The sequence below is a fragment of the Gracilinanus agilis genome, chromosome 5 (assembly GCF_016433145.1).
Source record: "Gracilinanus agilis isolate LMUSP501 chromosome 5, AgileGrace, whole genome shotgun sequence".
In the NCBI taxonomy this organism is placed as follows: Eukaryota; Metazoa; Chordata; class Mammalia; order Didelphimorphia; family Didelphidae; genus Gracilinanus; species Gracilinanus agilis.
The window spans coordinates 130,118,369-130,141,209 of record NC_058134.1 but is presented as its reverse complement, the minus strand read 5'-3'; the positions used below and the strand labels follow the sequence as shown (position 1 = coordinate 130,141,209).

The window sequence follows — 22,841 nt, the reverse complement described above, 5'->3', positions numbered from 1 at the left end:
AAATGATGAGAATATTCTGATGGAGCCTGCAAGTTCAGGCACAGATACACAGTGAGTAAGCACTTAGTGAAATTGCTTCTATTATCTAGACTAGAAGTGATCACAAAAGAGATACAAGTATTTAGAGTGACAAAGCTTACCTGTAAGTAACTGTCAAGCTAAAATAAAAGCCACCATTTATCCCTGAGTAGGAGGACAGAGGCTTTTGTTTAGGAGTGCCCCAGGAAAGTCAAAGTTAGGTCCTGACCAAGTGTGGGTTTGAACATGGAGTACTAAACATGACACCTCCAGAAAGTTCAGTATAAGGTTTTTTTTTATTTCATTCATTTCCACAAGTATTTGTTCTATGTTTAAGGCTCTCAGTGGTTCCTCTCTTCTCCTTTCCTAGCTCCTTTTATGGTTCAGTCAGATTCTCAAAACAATGTCATATTTTCTTGCCTCAGGAAATTGATGAAAACACCAAATCCTAGCAGCTTATGAAGAGATGGGCAATTTCTTCCCACCCTCCACAAGAAGATGAATTACATGAACAAGGTTATCAGAACTTCATGTTAAGCATTGTGAATACAACATTCCTGGACTAATAGAGATTATATTTTATTGATGGAGGGTGAGGTGAGGGAGAGATAGTGTGGCTTATGACACACAAATACAAAGTAAATATAATGCAATTTCAGATAAGGAAGTGTCTTGGAGAGGACTAATGAGTGGAATCTAGAGATGTCTCTTAAAAGAAGTAACACCCAAACAATTTTTTTAATTCAATTTTATTTTATTTTCAGGTCTGAATTTTTCCCTCCTGCATACCCGCCCCCACCCAAGCCCCTGTGAGAAAGTGAGAAAATACAAAGCCTATTCCAAACATGTATAATTAATCAAATCAATTTTCTACATTAGACATATCCAAAAAAATTAATAAAACAAACAAAAACAATAAGCCTCAATTGACGGTCTGAGTCTAACACCTCTCTCTCTCTGGATGAGGGTACCATGTTTCATCATGAGTTCTCTGGAATTACAGTTGGTCATTGTTGATCTGACTGAATCACTTTTAATATTTATTTTTAATTTAAATTTATTTATTTAGAATATTTTTCCATGGTTACATGATTCATGGTTTTTCCCACCTCTCTTCCCTCCCCACTCCTGGAGCTGACAAACAATTCCACTGGGTTATACACATATCATTGTTCAAAACCTATTTCTATATTATTAGTATTTGCAATAGAGTAATCTTTTAACGCCCAAACCCCAATCATATCCTCATCAGAACCATGTGATTGATCATATATTTTTCTTTTGCATTTCTACTCCAACAGTTCTTTCTCTGAATGTGGATAGCATTCTTTCTCCCAAGTCCCTTAGGATTGTCCTGGATCATTGCATTGCTGCTAGTAGAAAAGTCTATTATATTTGATTGTGCCACAAGATATCCTCCAGTTCATCATTCTTTTCAGCACAATAGCATTTCATCACCATCAGATGCCACAATTTGATCAGTCATTCCCCAATAGAGAGACACCACCTCATTTTCCAAATTTTGCCACCACAAAGAATGTGGCTATAAATATTTTTGTACAAGTATTTTTCCTTATTATCTCTTTGGAGTACAAACCCAACTGTGGTATGGCTGGATCAAAAGACATGCATTCTTTTAAAGTCCTTTGAGCATAATTCCAAATTGCCCTCCAAAATGTTTGGATTAATTCAGAACTCCACCATCAATATATTAGTGTCCCAATTTTGCCATATTCCCTCCAACATTTATCATTTTCTTTTGCTACTATATTGGCCAATGTGCTAGGTATGAGGTGGTACCTCAGGGCTGTATTTATTTTCTTTTCTCTAATCAAGAGGGATTTAGAACACTTTTTAATGTGCTTATTGATATTTTTGATTTCTTCATGTGAAAACTGCCTATTCATTTGCCTTGACCATTTGGTAACTGGGGAATGGTTTGATTATTCATAAATTTTACTTAGTTCTTTATATATTTGGAAAACTAACCTTTTGTCAGAGATTTTTGTTATAAAAATGTTCTCCCAGTTTGTTACTTTCCTTCTAATTTTGGTTGCATTGTTTTTGTTTCATACAAAAGCTTTTTAATTTGATATAATCAAAATCATTCATTTTACATTATGTAATGTTTTCCATCTCTTTTTTTAAAAAACCCTGCCTTCCATATTAGAGTCAATACTGTGTATTGGCTCCAAGGCAGAAGAGTGGTAAGGGCTAAGCAATGGGAGTCAAGTGATTCGCCCAGGGTCACACAGCTGGGAAGTGTCTGAGGCCAGATTTCAACCTAGGACCTCCTGTCTCTAGGCCTGGCTCTCAATTGGGAGCTACTGAGTTGCTCCCAATGTTTTCCATCTCTTGCTTGGTCTTAAATTCCTTCTTTTCCCACAGATCTGACAAGTATATTTGTCTATGTTCACCTAATTTATTTGTGATTTCACTTTTTATATTTAAGTAATTTAGCCATTTTGAATTTATCTTAGTATAGGGTATGAGATGTTGATCTAAACTGGATTTTTCTCATACTGTTTTCCAATTTTCCCAGAAGTTTTTGTCAAAGAGTGAGTTCTTGTCCCAAAAGCTGGGATCTTTGGATTTATTGAACAATATCTTGCTGAGGTCATTCATCCCTCGTCTATACCATTGATCGAACCTTCTGTTTCTTAGCCAGTACCATGTTGTTTTGATGACCCTTATTTTATAGTACAGTTTAAGATCTGGCACTGCTAGTCCCCCGTCCTTCACATTTTTTTCATTATTTCCTTTGCCATTCTTGATCTTTTGTTATTCCAGATGAACTTTGTTATAATTTTTTCTAAATTTATAAAATTTTTCTTGGTAGTTTGACAGGTATGACATTGAAGAAGTAAGTTAATTTGGGTAGGATTGTCATTTTTTTATTATATTAGTTCATCCTACCCATGAACAATTAATGTTTTTTCTAATTATTTAGATCTAGTTTTAATTGTGTAAAAGTGTTTTGTAGTTGTGTTTATATAATTCCTGTGTTTGTCTTGGCAGAAAAAATTCCTATATATTTTACATTGACTAAATCATTTTAAAAGAAGCTATGGATTTTATAGGAAAGAAGTGAGGAGGTAGAACATTCCAAGTATGGAGGATGGCTTATGCAAAGTCAAGGAAGAAGGACATAGATTTTCATGTAAAGGGAATAAAAAATGAGTTAGTTTGTCTGGAATATAGCATTCACAAATGGCTACAATGTGTAAATAGTCTAGGTATTTTAATGCAACAATCAAATTTTTTTAAGAAAGAAGGTAAGAGACAGGTAATAATCTAGAAGTGATTGAGAAGGGCTATAAATTCCAAGCAGAAGAATCTATATTTTCCTAGAGCCAATAAGAAACCAGTATAGCTTCTTAAAGTAACATATTTAGATCTGTCTTTTAGGAATATCACTTTGGCAATTGTATGGAAGGCGGTTTGGGAGAGGGGAAAGGTTAGATGTAGGGAGTCTAAATAAGTTATTGCAGTAGTTTAGGTAAAAAGTAAAAAGGGGCTGAACTTGGGTTATGGCTATGTGAGCAGAAAGAAGGGTGGGGAACAAGCATTTCTTAGATTTCTACTATGTGCGTGGCACTGTGATAAGTACTTTATAAATATTATCTCATCTGATCATCACAAGAACCTGGAGAGAAAAATGCTATTATTATCCCCATTTTATACTTAAGGCAGCTGAGACAGACTTTTCAAGGGTCACACACTTATGTATCTGTTTTGAGGCTAGTTTTGAACCTATGTATTTCCAATTCTAGTCCCAGCACTCTATCCAAAATACTACTAAAGAAGAGAACAGATATAGAAGATGTGGAGTAAGAATCGGTAGGACTTAGGAACAGATTATATAAAAGGATGAGGAAGAGTAAAGAGTTGAGGATGACTTCTAGGTCGCCAACTTGGAAAACTGGTAGTATCTTCAAGAGAAATGGGGAATTTAGGAAACTCATGTGTGTGGCGGAGAAGATAATGAAATATGTTTGGGTGATGTTGAGTTTGAAATGTCTATGGGATGTCCAGTTAGAGATGTCTAAAAGACATTGGTGGTAATGTGGGATTGGAAATCAGGAGAGAAATCATAGGATCATAGATTCAGATCTGGAAAGAACCTTAGCAGTCATCTCTTTAAACTGCTTCATTTCGTAAATGAAATTCTGATTAACAGAGATGTTAAGTGTCTTTCTGAGGGTTACAGAGATAGTAGGTTCCAGAACTGAGTTTCAAACCAGATCATCAGACTCCAATTTCAGTGCTCTTTCTATTATAGCACAAGGACTAGATATTTAGACTAAGGAGTCATGAGTATGGATACAATAATTGAACCCGTAAGAGCTGATGAGATAACTTGGAGAAGAACAGAACAGAGGGAAATACACAACTCATAATTATGATGTTAAATATGAATGGAATAAATTCACTTATAAAACAAAAATAGATAACAGAATAGATCAAAAAACAAAACCAAAGAATATATTATTTATAAAAATTTTAAATGAGACACACAGAAAGTAAAAACAAAGAAATGGAAGAAAATATACTATACCTCAGTTGATACAAAGAGAGCTGGGGTAACAGTAATGATTTATAACAAAGTTAAAGCTAAAATAGATAGAATCAAGAGAGATAAACAGAAAAACTATATTAAATTAAAAGGTCCAGAGATAAATAAATTTTTATATGTGCCAAGTATTATAGCATCCAAAATTTTAATAGAAAAATTAAATATTACAGATGGAAAATATATATTAAAACAATAATAGTTGGGGAATTAAATTTTCCTCTCTCTAAATTAGATAAATCTAAGGAAAGCAAATAAGAATGAAATTAAGGAGATGAATATAATATTAGATGAGTTAAATAAAATAGATAGAGAGAATTGAATGGAAACAGAAAAAGGTATATTTTCTTCTTAGTGGTACATGACCTTTGCAAAAATTGACCATGTATGAGGGCATCAAAATATCATAGTTAAATGTAGAAGTGCAGAAATATTAAATGTTTCCTTTTTAGACCACAATACAACAAAAATTATATACAATAAGGAACTATGGAAACAAAAGGTAAAAACCAATCAGAGACTAAATAACAACCTCAAAGAATGAGTTGGTTAAATAACAAATTATTGAAACAGTATACAATTTCATTAAAGAGAATGATAATAATGAGACAACATGCCAAATTCTTTGGGATACAGCAAAAGTAATAATTAGAGGAAAATCTCAATCTCTCAATGCTTATATTAATAAAGCAGAGAAGGAAAAGATCAGCAAATTAGGAAGGCAATTAAAAAACTAAAAAACAAAACAATTTTAAAATCCTCAACTAAACACCAAATTAGAAATCCTAAAAATTAAAGATGAGTTCAATAAAATTTAAGGTAAGAAAACCATTGAATAAATAAATCTGAGTTGGTTTCATGAAAAATCAACAAAATTGATAAACCATTCATTAATCTTATTTTTAAAAATAGAAGAAAACCAAATCGCTAGCATTAAATATGAAAAGGGTGAATATATCAACAAAAATAAAGATGAAATTAAAGCAATTACTAGGAGTTAAAACTATTTCCCATTTTTTCTTTTATATAAATTTTAATGCTACAGCATAGCTTGATATTGGATCATCTAGCAGAGAGGGGGATACTCATAGTGAAAAAATGGAGAGAAAAGGGGAACGTCTTGTCAGATGGACTTTATTTTCTCAGTAAAGTGTGAGATGAGATCCTTTGCTAAGAAGGAGGAATAGAGGAAACATCATGGTTGACTTGAAGAGAGAAGATAAATTTTTTAAATGGATGCCAGTGATCAGTTTACTAGGTAGGAAAAGAAGTAAGAAGTGAGCCTCAATTGAGTTAGATTACATTAATTTCTAGTAGGTCCGGTCACTGTTGTTTTCTGATTTGTGCCAGTAGAATTCAGCAGCACACCAGTAGGAGCAGAGAAGGCAGATAGTGGGGATAATTCAGAATTGGGCTGTAGAAAGATAGGAACATAAAATACTACAAAAGAAAAAGGGGACAAGAGATTCAAGAGTTAAGGACACAAGAAAACTTAAATGTCAAGATGTGCTAGGGCATCCTTTAGATAACAAAAGTGTTGGCCTTGGAGTCAGGAAGAACTGGGCTCAAATCCAGTCTCTGGTAATCCTTTGCTAGGTAGTCCTCAGTAAGTCATTCAACCTTTCCAAATGCAACCAATCTTAGGTAACTTCCCAGGGCTTATCTATTAGGTCATTGTGAGGTTTAGTCTGCTTTGGTGAAGGAGATTCCCCAAAATTTTCTGCTTGTTAAAATGGTTATAGAATAGATTCTGCCATATAGAAATAGTTACTCTATCTTGAAAATGCAAGTGAAATCAAACCTTGAGAAAATGGCTGTTTAACTATCATTTGAAATAGACTAATACCTGATATGAAAGAAGTACATCTAAGGTGCAGATTAAAAGAGAATAAAAAACTCCTCCCTCCGAAGAAATGCTTTAATTCTTATGAAGAAACTTTATAAAGAGAATAAGGCCTGGTTAAAGCTAAATGATGGGGATGTATATCCGGAAATGAGAAGTCAGCATATGTAATAAAGACCAATGGTGATTTGGGCTGTGAAATCAACTCATAGACTTTAATTGTTCATGACTATTGTAATTGTTATATTGTAAAAAATGCACTTAACTAACAACCTTGAAGAACAAGCCCAAAGAGAAGCTTGATATGTGTAAATATATATGTATATATATACAGATATATGAATATATATGTAAATATACATGTCAATATATTCATATGTATGTATGTGTATATATATATAGATAGATAGATGGAGAAACTAAGAGATGAACAAAAGTTTGTTGGCAAAAAAGTTTTTCCAGTTTAATAAAATTATTATGAATTATGAAGTATGTTATAAATTAAAATGTTCAGAGCGAATGTGAGATACTGAAATTTTAGGAATTAATAAGAAATTATGAAAACATATCTTTTGATTTTCTTTGAATTCAATATGAGAATAAATGAATTGGGAAAATAAACCAATAAAAGGTAAAAAGAGAGGTGATAATTTCACTTAGGTATATGTAAGGGACTTCATCCTAAATTTCCATTCTATATACATGCCAGAATTTAAAAAAAATTGTTAATCCTTATACATAGAATGTTTAAAAACTTTTATTTTTTCAATTAACAAACTATTTTTTGACATCCTATCTCTATTACCCATTACAAAATAATGAAAAGGGAAAAAAGGAAGTAAGAAGGACTAAAAACCTTGTAACAAAATTCAGTCAAGCAGTACAAATTCCTGCATTGGCCATGCCCAGAAATGTATATAAATGTTTGCCACATTCTGCATCCTAAGATCATCTCATATCTATTAGGAGGTGGGTCACATGCCCTCTGAAATGGTTGCTCATTGCATTAAATCAGAATTCTTAAGTCTTTCAATATTGTTTTTATAATATTTGTACTACATAAATTGTTCTCTTGGTTCTGTAGGACATATGTTAAATGAGTTGTCCAATCATTTCTGATGCATGCAGCAAGTATTAAAATCTAGCAAGACAATTCCCTGGACCACTTGATTGTATTTGGTAAAGTGGAATTTTTTCCCCTGTAGTGTGTATTGGTAGCAGTTGGGAGTAATTTAGAAAAATTGTTCAAGCTGAAAAGTTGGCATTATTTTTCGAGAGCAAAACTAAACTGCTTATTATAATTGGGAAAGTTATTTTTATTTTCTCATAATGGCATCTGCATCAAGCCATATAATGCAGCAGTAGTAAAAGAAATGATTAGAAAAAAAGACAGAATTATAATAAATAGTATAGGTCATAAATAAATGAGTTTACCACACTCTTAGGGGTGGTAAAATGAATGTTTCACTAGAGTTTTTATGAAATGTTTTCATGAAGGTACAGAAGACTGATATACTCAGAAATTTTGCAAAAAGTGATTTATTTCTTCATGAATACATTGATAACCCTTACATAAGATGCACAGAGATAAATACTAAATATTTAAAATGCAGATTTTAAATATTCTTTAACTATTACAATTAAATACCCACACACACATGTAATTTTACCAGTAATTCTGTAGTAATCTTTATTTTTATAAGACTGAGCCTAACAAAATGCTTTAAATAAGTACTCTAAAGATTTAAATGGCCAAATAAGGGTCAGGTTTTTTATTTTTAACTTTCTCTACTTGGCTTCATAGTATTAGAGTAGCTTTGCTTTTCACTCCCTCCCATGAACATTATCTTAATTATCATGTTTTTCCCTTTTACAATCTTGCCATCAAATGAAGTTCTTGACCTTCCTCTTGAACTTCCTTTGCTTACATTTCTCATTTTACATAAATATCACTTGACCTATTTTTCCTCTACTGCACTTGAACTTTATTCCTTTTTCTCTCACAATTACTAGGCTATGCTTTCCCTTCTTAGTTAATATTGTAGCTATTATTTTAATGAGTTTTGGAACTTATACCTAGGTCTGTATAGCTTGCAAGACCTTAAATTCTGTGTATTTCCATCTGCAAAAAAAATGAGTATCGAGGATATACGGGACAAAAAATAAATGCAATTTGAAATGGTGATTTTACCCATGATGCATTTGGGTTTTTTTTGGCTTTTCCTCCATTGGTATATATGTTATACTAGTGTCTCAAATCATAGCAAGACTTATTGTTCACACATGTGAAAAATGTACTCCTTAACACTGATTAAAGATATGGATTACATTAAACTTAATTAACCATGTTTGAGAAGAAAGAAACCAGCATTGAATTCCCACTGTTTCCTGGATTCCATTTTTATATTAGGATGCATCAATACTATACTCCATTTTTACATTTTTTACTTCAAATATTATATAGAAATTTAAATATATAGGTACATACATATCAAAGTTTCTAGGTACCCTTTGTGCCTCAAGTAAATACATATACAAATCATAATGTCAAACAAAATCTCAAACTGAGGATAAAGCAAGTTGACTGATATCTAAATCTTTTGTATAAGGGAATTGAACTCAAGTTCAATGTCAATCATAGGTTGCTTGATGATGCTAAGTATAATGTTGAAAGAACTGCATTGACTTCCTCCCAATGGAGTTGTGGGTCCTGCTGTAAGCATGATACTTAAGTATACTTACGTAATCTGTGATTTCTCTAGCATAGGGAATTCTCCCTCGCATCAGTATTGGAACTCCATCAACATGGAATTCTCAGTAGAAAACTCTTAGGGTGCTGCCTAATGCAACAACAACAACAACAACAACAACAACAACAACAACAACAACAACAACAACAACAACAACAACAACAACAACAATAAATACTTTGTCCAGAGTTATAGGAGCTAAAATTTTAGTTAGGATTTCATCCCAGGACTTTTGAACCCAAGAACAATACTGCAACATGCTTCCTTGACAGTAATTGTAAATGAAGGAATACCTGGTATGTGCCCTATGAAAACAATTGTAGTTTGAAGGGCTTGCACTTTGTCTTGATGCCTCAAATATTCCTCAATTTAGCCATTTATTGTCCAGTTTTATGATGTGTTCTTAATGTTTCTCAAAATGTCCTACACAACAATTAGAAACTCCATTCTGGTCAATGGTCATGGCAATGTAATATTAGTAATTTCAGGAGCCCAACTAGGGTATGTATGGAGATCAAACATGGGTACCACCCATGTGAAGACAGCAAGCATCACTATAGCAACACCTATGATATTAACGCCCAAACCAGCTTTCACCTTAAATAAAAATAAAATAAAAATGTTAGTTTCTTGTAAAGTAAACCAACAAGATGATTTTAATATCATTTTATGGATTTCTATACTGAGCTTGCACACAGCTTCGAGGAGCAATATGAGTCACTATTCTGTAAATAAGAGAGGTTCTTCTTTCAGTGATACAGGATATTCTATCTAATCTATCCAATCATGGAGTTGGAAGTGCTGTGAAAAGGTTATCTTCGAAAATAGCTTAAGTCATCATTGACTTTATTGGCATTCCTATCTTAAGAAGGAAATTCTACAACCTCTAGTGGTAACTCATTCAAATGTTTAACATCTATTTGCATTAGGAAATTGTTATTTTCCTTTTACAATCATATTCATTGTCAGCTTTTTATGGCTTTTTGTTATTATATTTCATTGGACACAATTTAAGGGTATAATCTATCTAAAGCTTTAATATAATTAGTTGTGATATAACTAGGTTCTATAGTGTTTGATAAATGTTATTTGAAGGGAAAATGAGGCTTTAATATTCTTTTTTTCAGGCTTAGTGATAACAATTTCATTGATTTTTTATAAAATCATATTAAAATTTATAAGTTTAGCATCATCTTTAAATTTTCCCTAAATTATTTATTCGATAACCCAAACCAGACATAGTAGGAATGTGACTAATGCTTAATATTATTCATCATTATTATTGTCATTTATTATTATTATTATATCTTGCCTAATATTTATTACTTGTATTCCTCTCAAATGTTCTCACATATAATGATTATTTTAAAATATATTCATGCATATATACACATATAGCTCATGTAGATGAAGGCTAGCAAATTACTGTAGAAGCCCATTTTTTACATTCTCTTAGCTAAGGTTGGTTATTACATTTTAAAATGCAATTTTAAAATATTTTTAAAAATCACTTTTAGCTCCTTAGCCATTCAAACTAAGGGATAGCATGATCTGGTCCATAGATAATAATAGACTGTTGTTGATTTCTGATGTAGTGATATAATGACTCTTTTGCCCGTACATCAATTTATGATATATAGACACATATTTCTTTTTTAAATTTTTTTAAATTAATTTAAGTTTTTTCCATGGTTATATGATTCCCATTTTATCCCTCCCTTTCCCTCTCTCTCCTCATGGAAGCAACAAGCAATTCCACTGGGTTATACATGTATTAGATACATATTTCCTTTGTTACCCACTAGCAAGTTTTTTGTATTCTTAAATACAAAACTTTTTTTTTCATGTTAGGCCATCTTGTCTTTATAATTTTACAAAAGTTGCCCTTGATATTCATGTATTTCCTTCAAAATAATTCAATGCGATTGGGCTAGGTGTCTGATCACTTTCACAACTCTTAGAATATAAGATGCAAGACAAGAAACATATGCTTTATTTTATTTACTATATCTGAAGGTATGTACAGTATGTCCTTAATAAAAATATATATTAACAGTATGATTCCTTTTCTTTAAAAAAAGATCTCCATTCTTTTTTTTTAATTTTTTTAACCCTTAACTTCTGTGTATTGACTCATAGAAGAAGTGGTAAGGGTGGAAGAGTGGTAAGGGTGGGCAATGGGGGTCAAGTGACTTGCCCAGGGTCACACAGCTGGGAAGTGTCTGAGGCCAGATTTGAACCTAGGACTTCCCGTCTCTAGGCCTGGCTCTCAATCCACTGAGCTACCCAGCTGCCCCCCTCTCCATTCTTTTTAACTTAAGTGTTATTCCATATTTCTATAAGTCATTTAGGGCACATATCTCTAAATACCTAATCTATAAATTTGATTCTAAATTCATGAAATCATTGAAAATGTTAAATTTTTAACTTTAAGTCTAAGAACTCAATAAAATAAGCTTCCTTCAAGCCATCTCTATTTTTAAACATTCTAGTTATTTTACCTGCCAATAATGGAATATGAATTACATTTCCCTTCCCCATAAAAAAGAGAAAACAGAATCATCCCACATGCATGTCGAGATCTTATATCTAATCACTTACCATGTCCATGACTTTCAAGTGGCCATAGGAAAAGACTATGGCATTGGGTGGATTTGCCATTGGCAAGAGGAATGCAAATGAAGTACAGAGAGTACAAGGGATCAAAATATAAAGTGGGTTCACATGAATAGCTTCAGCCTATTGAATGAGAAAAATGAAAGGATGTAAAGGACATTTCTGAGGCAAAATAATGAAGCAAAAACTACAATGAATAAATTCATCACAATATCTATTGATAAGATAATGAATGTACATTTGACAGTTACAGCTTTAAAAGAGAGAAAAAAAGATTTAATCTGTAGAAATGGTCCCTTCCTCTCTCAGTAAGATGTTAGCCAATGCCAAAATCATTTTCCATCATATTTTGCTTAGTTTTTGTCTTTTCCTAGAAAAGTAAGTTGTTTTCAATTTTTTTTCAGACAATGGGCTACTGAACATAGGACATGCACTACCCTTTGTCACTCCAAAAACAAAACAAAACAAACAAAAAAAACCCATTACGCAATTATTCCCCCTTGATGAGACAATATAGTAATGTCTGTTTTGATCTTTAATATCATAACAAAGTTGTGTTATTCCATCATGCCCTCTTCTTCATGAAACCATTTGGCATTTTCTTGTTAAAGATACTGGAATGATTTCCTATCTCCTTCCCCAACTCATTTTATAGATAAGGAAACTGAGGCAAATAGGGTCATGCCTAGGGTCTCACAAGATGTTAGTGTTAGATCTAAATTCCAATTAACCTGGTTACTAATTGTTAGAAAACTTTTATAGTCTGATAAAATTTTTTGAGAAACCTGAAAAATGAGTAAAGATTTCTTACTTAAGCAACAAAACTAAAAGCCATAATTTCCTCTTTTCTTGTGGTGGGCATGAAAATAAGGGTATGCAATGATGGAATAACAGACAATTCAATATTAAATATATTGCATTATACATTAATTAAATCATGTTTATATGATTTAATAAACATAAAACTTATAAGTGCCTGAGGCCAGATTTGAACTCAGGAAGATGAGTCTTCTTAATTCCATGCCCAGTAGTTTATTCAATGTACCACTTTAATTAAAGACTATTTAAAATCAGAAACCAAATTTGAGGTCACTTTAAACATAAACAGGGTGTATTCCCCCCAAATTGTCAATCATTCCTTTCAAATTCTGACTATAATTTCCTTGAGAAACAGTATCAATTAATGGTCATTTGGTTCAGTGCACATACCTTTCTCTCTAAAAAATCTAACTCATAATTTACCTTAAATATATATAATACTAATATTTCAAAGGTAACTAGACCTGAATTATTATTAACAAATTTTTTTCTATGTCAAAAATATTCAATGGTTAAATAAGATCACAAGAACAAAAAGACAAAGGAAGTTACAACCTTTCTGAGTTCTACTTTCCTCATCTGTATAACGTGGGCTTGAACTTCTAACTCTGATTATTTTTTAATTACACCTGTCATCGAAGCAGCCTGGTAATAGGGAGAAAGAGGAAAGTAGAGGTGTCCAGGCACCAATTCAATTAAATTGGGTCACAAATGACAGGGATTCCTGACCAATTCTGGTGAGGGTTCCAGACCATGACTTTCTTCCTTTTTAAGGACAATTTGTTTGTAAGTAAAATGTTCATAAACCACTGACTGACTGCAGAAGAATTGCCATAGTAATATATTTACTCATGTTATTTTGTCACCCACATAATTCTCTGATCCAAGTTTGAGAAAAAACCCGCAAAACTATTTTACCCACATAATTTTTTTCCTTTCCCCCCAATTTGACATAGTAACATGACAGCTTACAGACACTGGTTGACAGTTTTAAGAATACCAATCAATTTTTCACAACTAGAGATAGAAGAATCTCCATATACGGTTTGCTCTTTTTACTGTAACTCACTTGTTCCACTAAGAAGGAAACATGTTTCACATGAAATTGAGTGCACTTTGTGCCAGACAAAAGGTCAAATGAAAAAAGTTGTATCTAGCTACTTGCCTGTGTTGGGGAAAGAATGAGTAAGGGCAAGAAAGTATCTCATCTCTTTTTCTTTCATTCACCTTTCCTTTCTATGCCTTTCTTCCTCGAGATTTTTTTTTCATCTTCCTTTCCTCCCTAGTATCTTCTCTGGAAGACCAGAAAACTGCACTGTTTTCCCTGAACCAAAGGTACTAACCTTAAAATATATGCTTCTTACAGTCATAAGCCAATCACTTTATATTTTCCTTCAGGGAAGAAGGAAGGGAGAAAAAATTAACATGGATCAATGTGCATTTGAATGAGAGAAGTTAGTGTTAGAAGGAAATTCCAAATAAGTGGGGCATGTGCTTTGCTCAGTGGATTGGGAGCCAGGCCTAGAGACAGGAGGTCCTTGGTTCAAATCTGGCCTCAGAAACTTCTTACCTGTGTGGCCCTGGGCAAGTCACTTAACCCCCATTGCCTAGTCATTACTTCTCGTATGCCTTGGGACCAATACATAGTATTGATTCTAAGGTGGAAGGTAAGGTCTTAAAAATAATAAATTAAAATAAATTCCATTTAACCTGGTCACTGATGGCTATGAAACTTTTATACTCTGATAAAAGGGTGTGAGAAACCTAGAAGATGAATAGAGATTTTTTTATTTTAGCAACAGAACTAAAAATGAGATGTTTTCCATAATTCCCACTTTTCTCATGAGAGCATGAAAATAATGGTATGCAATGAGGGAATATCAGAGCATTAGATATATTATGTTATGTACTTATGAAATGACATGCTTATAATTTAATAAATATATAACAATAATTTAATGCATATTATAAAGAATAAGGAATACTACCTTTACTAAAGATCACTTTAATTACCTATGAATATCACAACAGTCCCATAATATGAATGAATGAATGAATGAATGTACCAGTGAAAGAACAAAAGAAAAAGCATTTATAAAAGACTTAGCACATACTAACCTCTGAGGTAAGCACTGAGTATTCATACAAAAATTAAGAATTACCTGCCTTCAAGGGACTTACATTCTCATATGGTTCTAATATTGTAAGACTATTATCATACTATTTATAGCATATCTATATCTATATCTACATCTATAGATATACACACAGTCACACACACACACACACATATACATATATAGCTGTGAAGAGTGAATCAAACTTTCTTTGTCTATCAATCAGCAATTTTTAAATTAATCAATCAAAAATTTAAACATCTCTACTTAACACTAAGTAAGAGAGTCACTTACTAAAGTGGGTGACAACTCTAGAGGCCACTGCCCTGCCCCTGGGCAATGCTAGGCAAATTGAAAGACTGCATTTGGTTCCCCTAAAGTAGAGGAAGGGACAGGAAGTGACATGGAAAAAGGACTATAAAAAGTCCTGAACTTCCTATCAAAGGGGACCTTAGACCTTGGACTTTGGCTCTTGGACTGCTTCTTGGAGGATTGCTCCTGTATCTTTTCCTTTGGACTTTAGTGTTTGAGGACTTTGCCTACGACTTGGCCTTTGGTCATCTCCTTTGGAGTTTATCTTGGGTGGGTGACTAGCTGACCTTCCTTTACTGGCTTTTGGAGAGATTGGTTCCAGAGATCCCTGCTTTGGCTTTGGAGGAGGCTGAGTGGTGGAACTCTAGCTGAAGACACCAGTGGATGTGGGGAAGTCCCTGTGGGGGCTGAACCTCACTTCACTGGAGAAGGACTAATAGGCTTGTTAAAACCTGTCTCTTTAGCTACCTTTTCCATTTTCACTCCTTCTATCTCTTTGCAAATAAAGCTACCAAAAGTCAATTTTGACTCAAGTTATAATATCTTTAAATCAGCGAACACAATATTACTTTAGAATTCTCATATTAGCATAAAACATAATTTTTTCAATCCTTACATAGCATATAGATATAGATATATATTAGCTAGCGAAGGATATTTTTGTCTAAAAACATCAGGAATGATAAATGGCAGCATAGGAGAACAGACTGGCCCCCTCGTTCCAGTAGCAATGGCTACTTGATTTGCTTATAATATTTTCTCTGACAAAGTCAAAGTAAACCAAATACTCACCAAAGGTGCTAGTATAGGTAGGAGAAGGGTGATGGTAGCTGGATTGCTAGCTACCTCTGTTAAAGAAGTGACAAGCAAAGAAGATATAAGGATGATTGACCAAACTGGTAATGAACCCAGAGGTGTTAGTTGTTGACCAATCCATTTAGACAGTCCTGAATACTACAAAACAAATAAAATTATATTGTTAATACTTATTACTTATTAAGAATTCTTCTTGATGACTTTATGTGCAATGCTTTGCTGGAGAAATCACTCTCTCAAGATGGTTTTGCCTATCCTGTAGTAATCCTTTAAAGCATCTAGGTCTGTCGAATCATCAAAGTTTTCTGTAGTTTAACCCTTTGGGAGGGGGGAAAAGGAGGATTCATTGACTCTAACTCTGACTTTCCCAGTAGGTTATAGGACAGTGATAGTGAACGTTTTAGAGGAGGAGTGTCATGCCCACCCACCCTGGAGACTAAGTGCCGCACCCCACTCCCCAAACCCCCTTTTTTACCCCACATGGGGAGAGAAATCTCTCCCATTGGGCTATTGGGCAGAGGGGTTGGTGAAGTGAGGAATGTCTTTAACAAGTGTAGAGGTGGGAGGGGAGTGGCCTGAGCTCTCGGTTCCCCTTCAGTTCTGCCACCTGGGAGACACCCACCTTATCCCTGTGTACTCCCATTGGGCTACTGGATAGAGGGGCAAAGGGTGTGAAAAAATGTCATTAAGCATGGTGGAGAGAGCGAGGGGAGCATCTCTACCCTAGTCCCTCTTTCTTTCTAGTAACAAACTCTGGAGTGGGGGGTAGGGTTGTCATGTGCCCACAGAGAGCACATGCCATCTTTGGAAGCCATGCCATAGGTTCACCATCACTGTTCTAGGAGGTCTGATTTCTTTGTTTATTTTTAAAAGAAGTCAGTTTAAGGAGGTGGTAAAAGGGTAAGATGGAAGCAGTTTATGGAAGGAAATTTTGGAAGCTATCCCAGATTATAAAAGATTAGGTAAAAACTAAATTTCAGGGGCAGCTGGGTAGCTCAGTGGATTGAGAGCCAGGCCTAGAGACTGGAGGTTCTAGGTTCAAATTTGGCCTCAGACACTTCCCAGCTGTGTGACCCTGGGCAAGTCACTTGACCCCCATTGCCCACCCTTACCACTCTTCCACCTATGAGCCAATACACAGAAGTTTAGGGTTAAAAAAAACATTAAATTTTAAAAGCCATATAGTAGTAATAAGTACTGAAGAGTGCCTATATATGTTTCTCAGAACTGTGAAGATAGAGACATGACTATAATTTGAAAGTTTCTCTCCGAAACTGCAAGAATCTCAATTTCTTTTAAAAGGTCATAAATTTCCTTCAAATCTTGGGGCTTGAGCTTCCTAACTTTTGTCTAGGTATTGATAAGAAAGCTATTACAGAAACATGTGTAAGCTTGGTTCTGTCTTGGTATACCAAACTATAATCTCTAAGTCTGGCTAAAAGAGATGGTAAAACTCAAGAACCAGAACCTCTTAGGGTTCCTCCAGACTGAATGTTCTAGGTCTAGGTAAAAAAAAAACAGCTTGTATGCCTAGGATAAATTTGAACCAGACTCATCTCAATTGTTTGAAAAGTGAAGGAAGTTCACTACATCAATTTAGGGTGATATATTGGTAGCTGGGAAGAACAACTAGAGGCTATCTAGTCTAGTTTCATAAATGAGGAAACTGAGGTACAGGCAATTTCAATGACACACTCAGATGCAGAGAAATTTTTAGGAATTTCAGAATCCAAATATGAGGACATTGCGAACTGATACCCAGAAGCAAATTGCTTCTTAGTGAAAACTATAAAGCTACATTTCTAATGTCTATGCTAGTAGAAATTTTCCTTCCTTAGTGTTCAACATCCAATTACACTGTAGAGAAGCTATAAAGTAACATTAAAACAAAGGTAAGGCCTCCCTGGATAATTAAGTTTTAGAAGGGGAGTATGTTGGGGAAGAGGAGGGCAATTTGACCAGAATTACCTTCCCAAAATTTTCTAGCTTTGACATATAATCCAAAACCTTTCCCAGTGCATTCTGACATTTAAAAACAATGAACCCAAAGTATGAAAAAGTTCTGAGGAACTTTAAAGAATCATAGACTTGAATCAAAAAGGAAATTCAGTCCAGTGCTTCAGAATTCCCCCAAAGTTGTCCATTTTTAGGAAACTGAAAGCCAACTTAGTATGGTGAGGAAAGGACTATTATTTGCCATTTGTGTGACTTTAAGCAAGTCACTTCTCTGGATGTCTATAAATTGAGGGTGTTAGACAAGATGGAATCTAAGGCACCTCACTCTAAATCTGTTATGCTAGGACCTTATTACCTAAGTTCTTCTAAACTGAGCAAGGTAGACAATGTAAGGGCCCAAACCATGTGGGCTCCTTATTGATTACCCTGAGTCTTGAATAAGAGAAAGTCAATATTTTTAGTGGGTTTTAATTTATACCCAATATATAAGTAATACCATTTTAAACTTGGCTATATCAAATGAATTCCATCATTATGGCACACATTTTATTCATTCTGTTGAAGGGTTTTCTTTGTGATCAGTGAAAGCTTCCTATTTTGAAGACAAACTCTCAGGAAAAAGGCCCTTTATATATCTTATTTTCCTGTGAACTGAGTATTTTTTCCTATCCTTTCACTATACTAATATTATTTCATAGAGTGAGACTTAATCTTGACTGCATTATTTCCTTTTGTAAAGCCAGAACACTGAAAAATAAATGTGTTATGCTTGCAAGCTGTCCTTGAAAGAGTCCTTGAACTCTGCTCTCATTTCTGTTTTCTATCAGGTATGTGGCCATTGAAATCTATATCATGAAAATGACAGAATGACCTTGAATGTGGAGAAAAAATTGAGTCTTTCTTTGTACTTTCTTTCTTGGGGGCAGGCACAATTAGCCAGAATCTTCTCAATAATAAATATAATGTAATTTATAATTATGTTTATATAGAATTATATAATATAATTATAATAATAAATACCATAATATAATAAATAATAAAAATCTTCTTAATAAACTGAGTTTATTACCTCACAGCCATCAGCCAGGGCAAACCCACCACCCACGAGAATAGCTATGTCCCAGGGCATGAATGACTGGAATTCTTTCCAAGTGATCAGCGGAGAGTAATCAAAAGCAGCTAGAAAGAAAAAAAGAATTTGAACTTCAAGTATTGTTTCAACAACAACCATAAGACATGATACTTAAAGGTAACCTGTTTTGTTTTCAACACTGAAATTGAGCTTAAGGGCAACAAATATGGAAAATTCCTCTTCTATTACAGAAGAATACTGAAGGAGAAAAGAGGATTTGTATTTCTAGAGTGGGGAAAGGCTTGGATTTTGTGAATTTTGCATTAAACTATGCTTAATTAGGAAGCTATATCCTAAAAGGTGAAAATGATGTAACTTTTGAGGAAAAAAATCTCTTGAATATTATTCCTGAAGAAATCTAACATTGCCATGCATAATGAAATTCCAAAACTACACTGCGGAGTTTGCTATGCAACATTCCAATAGGAAATCTAAGCAAAATGCCCTAGCTGAGGATGTCTCACTTGTCCTAAGAGCTCTGATACAGAAATATTTAAGAGCTAACATCTGTATCTAAGGTTCTACTCTCCATGTATTTTGTCTATATCTACTGATATACAGGCAGTCTTCCCTATTCAAATGGAAGCTCCTTCAAGATAGAACTATTTTTTGTTTTTGTTTTTCTCTTTTAGCTCCAGAGCTCAGCACAGTGCCCAGGGCATTAAGAGTTGGACATGACTGGAAAATAATGACAACAAAGACTAAAAGGGACATTGTATTAGCTAAGTATCTGAATAAACTTTAGATTAATTTTGTTTCTCCTCAAGAGGAAGAACTAGGAGCAAGAGGTCAGGTGCTGCAGAGGCAGAACTTAGCTCAATATTTAGGGGAAAAATGAATAAAAGTTGGATCTATCCAACAACTGGAATGTGCTCAATTGGGAGCAAGCAAGTTCCCATTCACTAAAAGTCTCCCATTAGAATCTTATTAACTATTTTTACACAGTGTTCCTACTGTCCATGGATGTAGTCTCTTTCAAAGTCTGAAAGGTCCCTTCCTCTATAAGAAACATGAACCTCAAGAATTTCTATGAAGGATCTCACCCTAGACTGAAGATGACAGGACATTTGTTTCCCTGCAACCTGAATAATGATGATCCTGATTGTGTGTGTGTGTGTGTGGGGGGGGGTGACTGTGAGCCTAATATAATCAATCACCTACATAAGGATTCCCCATGGAAGATATTTTCATTTCCCAAAATGATTCTTGCTCAGAAAAGAAGGGCAAAACGGACATGAGATCAGAGTTGAGAAATGGTTTTAAGATTTCCCAAAGTGTCTGAATAGTAAGAAGTTATATTGGAGGGGCTCTGCAAATACAAATGTAGTGAACTCTGTCAGGAAGCATATCCTCCTTGTCGGCACTCTCTGAGCATTCACCTCATTGCTGGTGAGAAAGGTGCCACTTTGGTAACCTTTGACCACACAGGGAAAGTTTGCAGGCCTGGGAAAGGAGACAGGGTGGTAAATTTTGGTGGTTCCATCAACTTGATTGGGAACCCTTGCTCCAAAAAATTAACTCCAAAACTACATGCTACACAGGGTGAATTAGAACTTCTCTTTGGTGAATTGATGCTGAACAGGGGATCTAAGTAAGAAGTACTAAACTAAAAATAGCACATCTACTCTTTCCCAATCATCCAACATAGGACTAGATGAATGAAATTTTTATAGTTTTGACCTCAGAAGGTCTGTTCTTCCCTGACACCTCCACTTAATACTAGATCTCCATTGCTTCTTCATCCATAATTCCAATAAATACTCTGATCACTGTGAATAAGCATGACTTGCTGGCCACCATGAGGATGATAAATATCAAAATGCTTTTGAACTCTGCTGCCAGTGGAGGTGCCTCTAACCTGAGGTTTCCATCTCCTCTGAAGATCCTCCTCTTTATAGTAGCCCTGTAGTCTATCACTTGACACCTGATCACTTAACCAGGGTACCAAATGTGCACTTTTTGGCAACCTGTGGCAGCCAAGTAACTACTTATTTGGAGGACTAGAATATTAAAATATATGTGCAATGACCATCTTTTTTAAAAAGGAACTGAATTCTGAGTAATTGTAATTAGTCTTGGTTTCAGATAAGAGATGGTGAAATGTATCCCTTCCCTTCAAGAGAGAGGTTGGGGACTATTGTTTTAGAATGTTGAATACTGTCAGATGCAGCTACCTTGGATGTTGATTTGACTTAACTGTTCTTTGGTACAAAGGGGAGTTTGATGTGTTTGGTGGTCAGGAAGCAGGAGGGAGAGGAGAATTGATTGGTAGAAATGGCTGGTATGAAAAGAAAGGAATGAAAAAACTAAAAATATTTGAGCAATATTTGTGTTTGTGTCAACATGTTATACTAAAGACGAATATGTATATATAGGTATGTGCATACACATATATATGAATGTAAACATGCATGTATATTGTATATGCATATTTATATATACATATATTACTCTCTAATTTGTACAAAAGACACAATACCCTTTTCTCCCTAGACTCCCATATTTCTCTTCTATAAACCTTTTGATTTTTAGTATTTCAACATTTTCCTTAGTTCCTATTGTTCATAGCTATACATCTCTAACTCTGTACCTATATATGTGTGTACATATGCATAGAGGTACACCTATATACACGTTACCTATGTGTGTCTGCAGCTGTTTCACCTACCCATTTTTATTCTTTTTAGAAAGAGAGATTAGATTACCCACAAACATGATACTGATATAATCTAGAATTTTAAATAATACTCAGCTGATTTCTCCAGTAGGTGAAATTTTAGTCAATTTCTTGGCTGGAATCAAGAAGAAAAGGCTGCCTATGGTTAAGGCAACAGTTGAATCTGTAGCAAAGCCCGAATACCTAAAAGAAAGTGATAAATGTATTCATCAAACACAACATCTTAATTTCACAGGAATCATATACCAAATGAATTATCCCATAAGTAATCGTAAGGCTATATGAGACTTACTTCATGAAAGCTGTCATAAAAATTAATCTTCTAGGAATCATTTGCATATAAGTTGGGCCCCCAAATCTCAGAACTACTGCTTAATGTTAGTGTACCAATATTTGTTTGAATAAGGAACACACTGGATTTAAGCTTTGCTTCTGATGCATTGTAGCTGTACTACCAAGAACACATCTTTTAAATTCCCAGTATAAGACAAATAGCCAGCCTACAGCAGAAAAGGGAGTTTATACACTGAAAGTTCCCTGCCTGGATGAAATCAATGGTCTGTACTGGTCCCAAATTTTATATATATATATATACATATATAGAGAGAGAGAGAGAGAGATCCAACATCTCTCTCTCCACACACACATATAATTACTACATATATAATTGCTATATATATATATATATATATATATATAATTACTAGATAGATAGATAGATAGATTCTGGAGTCCTATGTCAATGTGGATAATGGTGTTGGTTTCTGTGGAAGTCACCGTGTATAGTCAGTATAAGATATACAGAAGGTGTCTGGGGGGAGGCATCTTCCTTTTGCTCTTAGAGATGTCCCCAAGTTCCTTGTCTATTTAAAAACTATCAATATTTTGGTGATCCAGTGATGTGTGGCTTAACACTAGAAAAATGCATCCCTTAGGTTTGTTTGCTATTCCACTGAGTATGTATTGATTCGGTGAATTAGGACCATGATGTGAGAGTATAAATGTTGTATTTCAGTGCTCGCGTTTGAGGAAAAATAGCTGGATATGAAAAGGAAAGTGAAGTAATAATTGATATAGAATCTAGCCTTTGGAAGCTTGTCTCTAGATTTGTAGGAGTGTGAAAAGGGTAAATAATGGCGTTAAAATGTTGTGCTTGTGCTTTGAGCTGAAACTAGTTGTAACTTTGGGTTCTGATCTCTTCTCCCACCTCAC

The 22,841-nt window shown here is 34.3% G+C and overlaps 1 protein-coding gene across 1 annotated transcript in view; it reads right to left on the bottom strand.

The window, feature by feature from the left end:
* Positions 1 to 9,359: 9,359 nt before the first annotated feature.
* The window catches only part of SLC13A1 (solute carrier family 13 member 1), an 83,306-nt gene continuing 69,824 nt past the window's right edge, over positions 9,360 to 22,841 (bottom strand). The window contains exons 9-13 of the mRNA XM_044679028.1: positions 21,706 to 21,812; positions 18,890 to 18,999; positions 15,841 to 16,002; positions 11,786 to 11,923; positions 9,360 to 9,781 (exon numbers count right to left, since the gene is read on the bottom strand). Of these exons, the coding sequence (XP_044534963.1) occupies positions 9,644 to 9,781; positions 11,786 to 11,923; positions 15,841 to 16,002; positions 18,890 to 18,999; positions 21,706 to 21,812 (655 nt within the window). The 3' untranslated portion in view covers positions 9,360 to 9,643. The remainder of the gene's footprint in view (positions 9,782 to 11,785; positions 11,924 to 15,840; positions 16,003 to 18,889; positions 19,000 to 21,705; positions 21,813 to 22,841) is intronic.